General features: G+C 39.9%; 1 protein-coding gene across 5 annotated transcripts in view; it reads right to left on the bottom strand.

The window, feature by feature from the left end:
- Positions 1–12,561, bottom strand: part of RAPH1 (Ras association (RalGDS/AF-6) and pleckstrin homology domains 1) — a 159,273-nt gene that overhangs the window by 15,287 nt on the left and 131,425 nt on the right. For all 5 annotated transcript variants that reach the window (XM_084642613.1, XM_084642612.1, XM_084642611.1 and 2 more), the window contains 6 exons: positions 11,592–11,657; positions 9,676–9,819; positions 7,685–7,795; positions 4,003–4,101; positions 2,593–2,713; positions 192–334 (listed from right to left, as the gene is read on the bottom strand). In XM_084642613.1, coding sequence (XP_084498739.1) covers positions 192–334; positions 2,593–2,713; positions 4,003–4,101; positions 7,685–7,795; positions 9,676–9,819; positions 11,592–11,657 — 684 coding nt within the window. The remainder of the gene's footprint in view (positions 1–191; positions 335–2,592; positions 2,714–4,002; positions 4,102–7,684; positions 7,796–9,675; positions 9,820–11,591; positions 11,658–12,561) is intronic.

A 12,561-nucleotide genomic window follows, 5' to 3' on the forward strand; every position in this document is an offset into this window, starting at 1 on the left:
CACAGGAGGCTCAAGAGGTGACTCATTACCCTGGAGAAAGCTATATCTGAAAAAAATTATAATGCAGTATGTTGAAAAGGTGGAGTAAAAAGGGAAGAGAATCCCAGTAAAGATACAGATGAGAAGAGATGTCACTGTGTTTCGTACATTTTGTGGGGGTGTTGGTTCTCATGCTAAAGTCTTCTTGTTACCTTGCTGGACTCTTCCAGCTGAGTGCCTCGTTTCCAGGCCTCAGAGAAGATAGAGCTGACAATACTTTGGGAACGGACATGGCCAGTTGGCTGGGTGTCAGAAACTCCACTGTCAGATTGATTAGAGTGATTTGATTGAGACTCTGTTTAAAAAATATGAAACACAGGAAAAAGTTCATTTTTATCAAAGTCAGTCAATGAGTTTGTAATGTGACACTTTCATGAGTGACACTTTCTAGGCACAGAGGTGACAGGTTAATTTCATGCTTGCTAAAATACATTATCTCACCAAAGGACATTATTTCCACTAAAACACTTAGCTCATGGTCAGACATACTGGAAAATTGCTGGTCTGAAACACCCCCTCACACACACACACACACACACACACACACACACACACTCCCAAAAAAAACCCTGACAATCACACCTGCACCTTGTGAAGACAGCCGCATATCAGTTATGTTATGTGAAGGCTATCCTCTTCTCATGCCTTACAGAAGCTTCTGTTCATGTTGCCTAGCCCAAGGATGCCAGGAAGTCACAAGAGTTGTAACTTAGTCCTGGTGACTAGCAGATAGCTTTGCAATGCCCTTGTCCATGCAAAGCATAACAGTTCTGCAAATAAATTGTTTTCAGTAGAACTATGCTTGACTATCCATTGCAGGCTCAAACCCAATTCCATACAGTTGTAAATTAGCTGTAAACAATGAGGAAGACGTGTAAATTGTTAACCAATTTTTGAACAGCTACAGTAACTCCCCACTTAACATCCTCTTGCTTAACATTGTTTCGATCTTACATCCCTGCTCCATTACAGAACATGCTCGTTTAAAGTTCTGCAACGCTCCGCTATAATGTCATTTGGTCACCTGCTTTGACAACGGCTGGCAGCCCCTATCAGCTCCCCTACGCCCCCCCAGTGCCTCCTGCCCACCAGCAGACCCCGCGGATCAGCACCTTCCCCCTGCTCCCCCCGCCTCCTGCCCACAGCAAGCAGCTGGTTTGCGGCATTCAGGAGGCAGGGGGAGGAGTGAGGACTCAGCACGCAGGCTCCCCCTCCCTCCCGAATGACACAAACCAGCTGATTGCCGTGGGCAGGAGGCAGGGGAGGGAGAGGGGAGCCTGTGCGCCGAGTCCTCGCTCCTTCCCATTCCCTCCTGAACGCCGCAAACCAGCTGATTGCCGTGGGCAGGAGGCAGGAGAGGGAGAGGGGAGCCTGGGCCACGAGTCCTCGATCCTCCCTCCTGAATGCTGCAAACCAGCTGATTGCCACTGGCAGGAGGCAGGGGAGGGAGGGAGGAAGAGCGAAGATGCGGCATGTGGAGTAAAGGGGGAAGAGATGGGGGGGAGGAAGAGAAGAGGCGGGTTAAGGGTGGGGGCTTGAGGGAAGGGGTGGAGTGGGCAGGCCAAGGGTTGAGGCCCCCGCCCTCCCCCGGTGCTTGCACAGTAGGGGAAGCTCCCGCCGTTCAACGTGCTTCTCCTAGCCTACAGCACCTTCAGCCTCCTTGCCTGCCTCATTGTCTTCAGTGCCAGTTGGCTTGTGCCTTTGTGGGGTAAGGCGGGGCCCCCTCCCATTGCTTCATACTCAGCAATGATGTTCCCATTGGTTCGTACTCAGCAATGATGATTGTAGCATTAAATATTTCTTTAAAATTGTTTAAAAAACTTATTCCTGTATTAAACTGCTTGTTTAAAATTATTTAAAACTTATATCTGTATTAAATTGCTTGTTTAAAATGTATATATTGCCTTTTGTCTGGCAAAAACTTTCCCCCCTGGAACCTAAACCCCCCATTTACATTAATTCTTATGGGGAAATTGGATTCGCTTAACATTGTTTCGCTTAAAGTCACATTTTTCAGGAACAGAACTACAGCGTTAAGCAAGGAGTTACTGTATGTGTCTTAAAAATGGACTTGTCACAGGACTGGAACCAATGTTTTAAAAAGAGTGCGAGTGTGAGAGAACAGGTTTGTGGCGTTTCTGCCTTTGGGTAGAGACTATTTATCATGTATTTATTTCATATACTTTATCCCACCAAAGCAGTTTAAAAACTATACAGATCTCCACTCATCATGAAACACAAGCCTGGGATGTAATTTTTAAATTGGTGTGGACAAGTATGAGGCATTTGAAATGATGTTTCCTTTTCTCAGTTTCAGATAAATTCCCTTTTTGGCTGTGAATGAGAAAAGGACATTATATTAATATTAATCACAACTACTAAAGGATAGAATAGTATAAATTGCTTTTTGAGATTAAAAGACAGTCTAGAAGTACTGGGACTATGCGGAAATAACCAGTCACATTCACTAGTCTTTTCTGGAGTTTTCAAATGGCTTCCGAAGCAAACGGTATTTAAGAGTATTTCCATTACAGGTCAGGCTATTATAGCTACCTGGTAAACTGGAGGAGCTGGACCCTGACTTGATACTGGAGCTGGACAAGGAAGTCCAGTCATATGCTGACTCTGTCCTCTTCAGTGCTTCCTGATAGTTCACATAAAGTTGCTTCCCATACTAAACAAAGAGGAACAATAAAACGTAACAACTGTTTAGATTGTGCCTGTTTCAGCTGATTGATTAACAGTCTCTCTGCCGAGGAACCCAGGCACTTTGATTATTTTCAGTAGAGGTTTTGTTTTTCATTTAGTTTAAGAACAGTTGCATTGTCTTCTTTCACTTTTATTATCTAATTGCTTAGAGAACCAGAAACAACCTGGTTATCCTGCAGAAGAAAATGTCAAACTATTTGATAACATGAAAGTGCAATAAAATCATCTACTGAATCCAGGGGTTGGGAACCTGCAGCATGTGAGCTGATTTACGGTGGCACTCTGCTGCCGGCCCGGGTTCCCGGCCTCCGGCCCCGCTCAGCCCGCTGCTGGCCTGGATGGATGGAATCCCAGACTGGCAGCGGGCTGAGCGGGGCCGATGGCTGGGACCCGGCTGGCAGGGGCTGGTGGATAGAACCCCAGACCGGCAGCGGGCAGAGAGCTCAGCCCGCTGCCGATCTGGGGTTCCAGTTGCTGCCCCCACTGCCGGTCTGGGATCCCAGCCGCTGGCTGGGCCCCTCTCAGCCCGGGTCCTGGCCGCCGGCCCCGTACAGCCTGCTGCCAGTCTGGGGTTCCATCTGCCGGCCCCGGTAAATGTAAAATGTATTACTGGCATGCGAAACCTTAAATTACAGTGAATAAATGAAGACTTGGCACACCACTTCTGAAAGGTTGCCGACCCCTGACTTAATCCATTGAGCCAAGGTGCTGGTTCTAAGTAATCATTACCTCAACTACTAAGTCTCTATTTTTGATATAGCCATCTTTCTCAAATCCATTTATAAGTTAGCCCAAAATGAGTGTGCACAGCTAAAAACTAACAGTGACATCTCATGTCTAGTGGGACTTCACCGTGAGATCGGAGAGCGGAAAGAGAGAGATTAAGGTGCAGAAAAATTTGTATAAGCACCTAAAGCAGCAATTCTGGTAAAGAAACGTTTATACTGTTGATAGGCTTCAAAAAGAAATACGTACGAAAACTAGCTTAAGACTTTTGTGGAGCTTCAAGTTCAGAATGGCTAGATATAGGGAAGTTTATAAACAGATAACATGCATTGTCTCGATAATTATTTGAAACAAGTAACATTTGACCCATAGCTCATTAACTTCTTGATTAGTTAATTTTGTGTGTGTCTTCTCGATCTCCCCTCACTGAGGCATCATCTGTTTCAGTAAGAGAATATATAGGTAACACTATTAAATAGCACTACATTGCAAGAATGGAAGAGGAATAAAATGATTCAGAGTAGTTACCTTAGCAATACGGATGCCATTTATCCACTGGTGTAGAGTTCTTACATCATCACAGCAGAGATATTTGATATACTGAGACTTCTTCTGGATCTGAGGGTGCTGCAGAAAGAGTATTTAGTCTATCAATATTTTAATCTAAAGAACATTAAGAAGAATTAAAGAGTTAAAAAAAAGCTATTCTTGAAGAGTGGGCTTCAAAACACTGTTATTCAATCCTTGGCATTGCTACTTTCAAATCTAGTGGAAAATTAAAGCAGGAAATACAAGAAAAACATTATTCTATCAAGGTTCAGATCAGGACTTCCTAACTACGTACGTATTTCTTTTCCTAACTATTGAAATTGTGAACTGATACATCATTAAAGATGGGATATATGCTCTTGGTAGGTTGGGTGTTCGAGGAAAAAAATTACTTGACACCCAAAGTGGCAACATGGGGACTGTCTGGCCAGCACTCATTTCAGGTTTGCAAAACCATAAAAGGGCTGTTCTTACAGAATTTTGGTGTAGGAGCTGGTCTGCCCCCTTGGAATCTTTGGAGGTGGTCATGCACTGAGTTGAAATGGTCAGAAAATTCCCACTTTCTAGAAGCTGCAGGAGGGGGAAGATGTCTACCTCTGATGTGGTGGAAAAGAAAGGGTTAATCCATTTGACCTCTACCAACATATGCATCGCTGAAGGAGATGGGAAGAAAGCAAGCTTAATAATCCACCTTTCTATACTGCCAAAACCAGGCTGTAAGATGAAAACTAGCTAATATTTCTGTTTCAGACAGTTACACTACTTGCCATTCCCTCCTCCCCCGCACAAAAAAGAAACACAACTCTTCACACTTTATTTAGAAAAATATCCTATTTCAAATTCAGTCTTCAACATGTCAGATTCAAAAAGATCAATATATTTGTTTTTTCAAATTCTGATGATGGAAGCCACTTTGGCCAGAATACTTGGTCATTTCCCTTTCGGTTTGTAAAAGTTATGTATCTCACAGCTGCCAGTATCCCTATTAATCCCTTCATCAGATTACGGTTCAATTATACAAAGGTCTGCTGGAAGATTCAAAATATCCCCATTTTCTTGGAGGTTCTCTCTCACATGCATCCAAGATCTTTTAACTCCTTTTGAGAGCACTTGCTTACACTACATCTTTCAATGAACACTGTCTGTGACTCATTTTGAGTATTTGTGAAATGTGAGACAGATATATATCACTTCAGCTGCAGAACATACAATTGGTCTCATTCTACTGTTGAATCATTAAGTACTCCCGCTTTTACTAATCTTACTATCAATTCCTTTAGCATATGTGTAGTATAGCAAAAAAACCCCTGTACAACTCTGCTTAGAGTGGAAGCATAGAGAAGTTGAATGACTTGCCCAAGGTTATGTAGCAACTCAGTAGAAGACACAAAAATAGAGCCCTGAGTGCTGATTCCAGTTCTCTGCCCCAACAGCTGATCAAATAAAATTTCTCAACTTTCTGTCTCAAATTATACCATAGCTAAAAAGAAGCGGGAACCCCCTGGAGCTCCCTGCTGGCATGGGCGGTTGGCCCCCCGCAGGGCTGCTTGGCCACTGTGCAAGGGGAGACCCCGGAACTCCCACAAATCACAGCAGTGGGGGACGCCGGAGTCCCAGCAGCTTTGGGTGCTGTACCTGCCTCCCTACTCATTTTGTCAGGGATATTTTTAGTTAAAGTTAGGGACAAGTCACGGGCTTCCTATGAATTTTTGTTTATTGCCCATGACCAGTCCATGGCTTTACCAAGAATATCTGTGACAAAATCTTAGCTTTAGAAATGACACACTGGAAATGTAGGCATGATCCGTACTTGCCTTGATATTCTGCATTCCGGAAATCAATTTATATCAAATAATTTATAAATATCCACCAATACTTAAATCTCTGCTTTTAATTGCTCTCAATTATCTGCATAGGAATCATGTACCAATGACTTAAGAGGACATGGAAAAGAATTTTCAGGTTAGAATTTAACTAATGTTTCTTAACCCAAATATTATGTATTTATTATAGTAGGTAAGTAAGTATTTTTACCTCTAACTGTGCACAAATATGTGATAAAGTGTCTCATGGCAAGATTATATCACCTTGTCATAAAGTTTGTGGACATGCACTAGAATAACTGACATGCCTAATGTTTGCTCATTGCATATGCAATGAAATGTGAGATGTGACCGATGACAGAAAACAAGTAACCGTATTCCTATTAAAGGGGAACAGGACCCATTATCCTCACCCAAGCATCATGTTTAAGTTCATGAAGAAATATTTCTTACCATGAACACACTGTGAAAAATTGTTTCAAAATAATTTTGAGTCTACCACAACCAACACTATTTCCAACATAAAATACGGGAGGCGAATGGAATAGATCAGAAGAAAGCTGGCACAACCTAAAGATACCTGACAGCATTTCAGCTATTAACTCTGTGGTTTAAGATCAGAGCTTTAACTAAAATGTTGCAATTGGGCAACTGCTTTAACTACATTTGTTTCCTTTATTACTTGCCCCCATTTGCATTCCTCTATATGAATTTTTCAAATCAGATCCTTCTCTGGCATGCAGTGTTCCTAAAGAACACATGAATAACTGATCTTTGTGAGTTTTTGGTAAAAAGGATGTGAGGTTGGTGTATACATTGCAAACTTTACCCTTTAGGTTTAAGGTAGTTTTATCTATGAAAAAGCTTATGATACTATTGAAGGTTTCTGAGGACGTTTCCCTCCTACACAAAAATTAGCAAAATAAACGTCACAGCCGCTTCTGAAACAGCCACACCCACATTTTCTCTTAGTCCATAGGCCCAGAGTAGAGGCCATCACCAAGGGTATGAAATGAGCCCCAACGAGAAAAGGGATAGGTATTCTTAGGACAAAATGCTTCAGTCCATGTCCCCTCCTGCCTATCAGCATCCTGGAAAGATTCTCCCTTTCCCCAAACACATGGCAGCATGGCCAGGCTTGTAGCCATGATACCCCACTGGCCACCTGACTCATGGCAGCATGTAACCACGTAGCCCCTCTATGCGGGACAGAGGGGGAACCCATTGTGGGACCTTTTGTTTCAAGCATTTTTTGCAGTTGTCAGTGGGAACATATTATTTAATGTAATACTTTCTAAGCTCCTTCTCGCCCTTTTTGTAGGAGTGTAGATCATTTAGAGAGAGAAATCAGCCAGCTATGTGGGGGTATGGAACAGCAAAGACCTCTGCAGCCAGTTCTCCTTCTGCATTGCTCCACTGGGGCACTTTATCCCACGCTGTTCCACATACTAGGAGGTAGCCTAACACAATAGAAAATGTATTTTTCAATGTATTTAATGAGAATATATCACTTGCTCTATGATTTCTAGAAATGTGGTATCTTTTAATAGATCGAATTTTTTCATAATTAAAGTTGTATTCCCGAGATTCATACTGAAGACTCGTGGTTAATTTTCCATTAGTTATATCATTGTGGAAAGCATGCTCTGCATTACAACCTGTCTCAGTATCCATGAACTTTCTGTATTAATTCCTCTTACCTCGTCACAACGAGAACCTAGTTAGAAGAATCTAGCTGTTGGAGGACTGTAGACAAAAGTAGCATGTATTTAAAATTCCTGTAGCATCTTTATACTTGCTCTGTTTGGTAAAACACTTAAAAACATTTAACAAGTTACCTTCAGCACTAAACAGTAATCTGTCGGTGCTTTGTACTTGTTCCGATAGTCCTGTCCGTAGTAAACATTGACATGATCTAGCTGAAGAAAGCACACCAGATCCCGTGAGACCTATTAAACACACAAATATTCAGTTATGAAAAAAATTAATAAGGAAAATCAAAGCCACAATGAAAAACCTTGATTTAAACACTGCCAGCTCTTCACTCCTAGGCCTGGTCTACACAAAGTTGCACCAGTTTAACTAGCAGTGCAACGTTTCTCCAATTTTGTTAAACTGGGGCCAACTACGTGTAAGGAGACTCTTACATTGGTTCAGCTTGGCAAGCTAAACCAACGCAAGCCTGTGTCCACATGTAAAGTTGCACTGGTTTAACTAAAATGAACCAGTTGAACTGTGTGTGCAGACAACCTCTTAGACTGGAACGACAAAGAGCAATGCACATTAGTGCAAGTAGATGCACCAGTTCCAAGAAGCTAAATTAAAAAACAGTTAGAATTGAACTAAAATAAGAAATCGGTGCTACTGAAATTCAACAACTGCTAAATTTTCCAAGGACAAAATTCCTGTATCTGAATTTTAACCAATAAGAAGTCTAAGAAGTGAAGAATTATGTACTACAGATGAAGGAAAATACTAGTTATCTGAAACAACTTGCCAGCATGTTCCGAAGTGTTTAAGATGTTTCTTACTCCATTCACATGAAAAAAACAGTACTGTTAATTAAAATGGTGAATGAATAATCATTAAGACTAAAACAATATGCCAAGTGGAACAGGTCTATACAGAAAATCCTTGCATCAGATTTTTTTTTACTATGATACGTTTTTTCAAATCTGTGTATTTTTTGTGCATTATTAGTTCAAAACTTGTTTGCTTGTTTCTTTTGACAGTATTATATTGCAGACCACCACTGAAACTTGAAGTCAGCAGGGGGTCAACAGGAAAGGTCACATTGGGACCTCTTCAGCAGCTGCTGATAATATAAGTATTCATTTAGAACCACACTGTTTTAAGATTTCATATTCAAGTATTTCTGATTGTAAGGTACACCCTTTTCACATGGTGTCTTATACATAGCTTGTCTAATGAAATGGAAAGCCTCAAAGAGGAAGACTAATATTTGAAATTTACTTAGTTCTATGGGGAGCCAATGTACTGATCACAACAGAACACTGGGTTGGGGTTTATTTGCTTTCAGTGGCCAGTTGTTTAGGAGGTGAGCTGCTGTGTTTTGGACCAGCCATTTCCACGTAAACCAGCCTGGAAGTTACAAAGGCAACAATCAGTGCAGCAATTTTCTATTTTTCCTCCAGTATAGTATAACATCAACATAGAAAACAAAGTTGTAGAAATCATGCAGAAAGGGTATGATCTACATTGATTCAAGAAACTGTGGTTAAAAATAGACTAAGAAGAAACTCTTGAATATGAACTACTAAGAACTGTGCCATTTGGTGGTCTGAATGACTCAAATTTTTCCCCGGCACATATTAGTCAAGGACACACTAATACTTGTAGTGTCACTTAGTCCTTCACCTGTGAAAAAGGTCTATGGGATTAGGCAGGAGAAAAGCAATCAAACTGGCCTGAACTGTACATACACACACTCTTTAGGAGAGCTATTCCACTCCGAACAAACATATGCTGAGGTCTTCCAAATGGAAGATCCTTGTGATCTCAATTTTGAATTGGGGGTCAGATTATTTTATATCAAATCCTTCTTGAATAAATTATTGTTCATTTATATTTTAAAGCTGTGTTTTTAAATTGATGGACTGTAATGATAATCTAAGCAAAAGCATAGTGCAGCCAAAATTCTAAAGTAATATTCAAAGCTCCTGCCACCCATACACATTTAAATTATCAAGAGGACGTTCATTTTTCTTGAGTTTTTCATTCAGAAAGTAGATAGTTACCAGAGGGCAGGTTGAAATTAGACAATCACTTTTAAGAACTATATTTTATAAGAGCAAACAAAGGAAGACACCTTTGCTTTTCCTTTAGGGACATAGTAGATTCCAGAAGCTCGCAAAAGAAAATAACGTTTCTTCCAAGACTTCTTGCCATCATCTTTCAGCCACAGGACTCCCTCTATTTCTGGCACTGTTACAGAACTTCCACAAAAACATTCCTACATAGAGCCAATGGCAGTATAGAAAAAAAAAAAGAACATATAAAAACATATTAATATTTTAAAACAATGAAATGGATTGGGTTTAGAAGCCTGGGAGCTGAAGTCCTTTATTTATCTAGAGAATATATATAGCATGATTAGGGACTTCTCCACTCAGTTCTAAGATGAAGGGACCACCTGTAGAGGCAAAAGGATAATTATGAGTATGTGCCCACTTGAACTTTGCATCTGATTTAATAGTTCTCTCCTCTGTACAGAATACCAATAAAGGTGCTACTTAATTGACAGGTGTGAAAGTTTCTTAACCAATGCTGATCAGTAATGGTCCCAAAAGTGCTCCAATGGCTTTAACCAAACCTGAAAGACATGGGCCCACACCTCAGCTGTTGGGTTACAATTTCCCAGGCATACACAAAAACCTCAGTAATAGTCCGTGGGCCCAACTATGATCCACCTTGTGTGTATTTTGCTGCTTGTGCTATCAGTGGAAATGTACGTCACACTTTATATTAAGGTTCCATTTATTAATTAGAAAATAAAAGCATTACCGATGTTATAATCGTAATCCAGAAATGACTAGTATGTGCTACAGAAAATTACAAGTATAGTAGGAGCGGGCGGCATGGCTCAGCATTCGTGTGCTCCCCATCAGTACCTGGCCTGGGCTGGGGAAGCCAGTGATCTAACCAGCAGACCAAATTTGGTCATTAATCCTGGTCATATGCCACCTGAAGCACATTGCGCATATGCTAAGACGACAACAAGCATAGCACAAAGTGGGGTTATAGATGGTCAAATGCCATGGCTATAAGCAATCTTTTGACCTACTGGACTCAATCTATAAAAACTGTTAAATTATTAATGACTTAATAAATGATTAATCATTTATACACTATTTATAAATATAAATGTATTGAAGTCTAATTTTAAACATTCATTTACATATTATGAATTCATGATTGTTGACGTTTCAAAGTGACACATATAACAATCCCATGTTAGATGTAAGAAACTACTGTAACCTTTTTAACGTGACACCTAAGATAGCATGTTTAGTATTAGACCATCACTACTTTCAATTTGCATAAAACTATAGAATGTTATGAGGTTATATGTCATGCTTGTGATATTTATGTTTATTCCTACATTTGCTTTTGGGTTGTTTATTGTTCTTTTTAAGTTGTTTCAATTCTTTTGATTTTAAGTACTTTCCATTTCCAACAGTGATTTTTCTCCTTAGCTTTTATGATTTTTGTATTTTGTGGGTTTTTTCAATCTATTAAACCACCATGGTGACAATTACTTCTAAATTACCTTAGTAGTATAGTTCTGGATACAGCATATGTTGTCTGAGAACTATATTATAAAATAAGCTATAAAACTTTGCGGGGTACTGAATAGCAGTTTGGCTATCACCATTCTCAGAAAAATGTCCCTCCTCTCACTGGTCAAAAACTAAGCTAGAATTCTGCAAGTGACAACTGTTTAAACGCAGTTGTAGATAGCATGGTTTTGATCCAACAATGGATGGGGACTTTCTCGCAGTTTTGTCTATTACAAAAATCAGGAGACATCTTTATTCCGAAAGCTCCCTAATCAAGAACAGGAAGAAATCTCCCCAGAGCTACATATTCACGTTTAACATATTCTGCTCAACACTTCGCGGAACCTCCATCTCGAGTCATCAAGTTAAATGTTAGCAATAGTTTAAGAATTTAACATATTGTAGCTCACAAATCACTGTGCTCTTTTTGTTTTAGTTGTCTTACCTCCAGCAGCACTTCTTTATTTCTGTCTGCCATCTCAGAGGTTTCTTTTTTCCCCAGCAGATAGTTCTACAACAAAAGAAAATGAAAGGATGAAACTTCTATTGAAGTTCTGAAGTCAAACCAAGTTATCTTTTTCACTTCCTCGTGCTGATAAGAGTTTAGCTGTTCTAAGACCTGTCTGGTCCTCTAGAACAGCTAGATATTATTAAAAAAAATGATTTTGGAGCAAAATTGAGACTCATGTGGTAGACTGCTAAAGAATAAAAACAAACCAAAATATTGCATTCTTTAATCTTAAAGGGCTGGAAAAACCCTTTTGTATTTTCAGGAATATTAGCCAGTCCAGCTGACATTACCTTAAGTAAAAGCATCATTAGCTGCAGTTCTCAGCCATCATGTTTAGCCATAAAGTCAATCACTTATTGGGGTAATATAAACAGATAACAAAATTAAAAACCCAGAATAAAAATTAGATGGAAAAAAATTGGGCCTTTAAGTAGGCTCTACTCCATCCCCTCATTCAGCATTTTGGAAGGAGTGGACATGGGACTGTTCTTCTCCTTTCCACTCCATCTCTATAGTTTTTCAGAATAAGTAATAAAATAATAATAATAATAATTAAATGAAAAAAATTCATGATAAACAATTACTTCTGAAAAAATAAGCAAAGTAGCAATTGTTTATCCATACTGTGTGTGTATTATCGGTATGATATAATCCTTTTATCTAGTAAGGTGATCCTGCACGCCTCCCCACCTAACCTGGAAGGGGTTGGTACAGTGACAGGGAGCATCTTCCAGACCCCTTTATATTCATTTGCTCTCTCTGGAAGTAAAACAATATTCATAGTATTAGGACAGACCAAGGTTTTTAACTGAGTAAGTAACACATTCATGCTGACTTCCATCTACGGAAGGCCCATTCTTATACTAATAACCAGTGAAATGTATTGATGTCAGACATTTATTGA

This window comes from Lepidochelys olivacea (genome assembly GCF_965140295.1).
Source record: "Lepidochelys olivacea isolate rLepOli2 genome assembly, chromosome: 11".
Taxonomy (NCBI): Eukaryota; Metazoa; Chordata; order Testudines; family Cheloniidae; genus Lepidochelys; species Lepidochelys olivacea.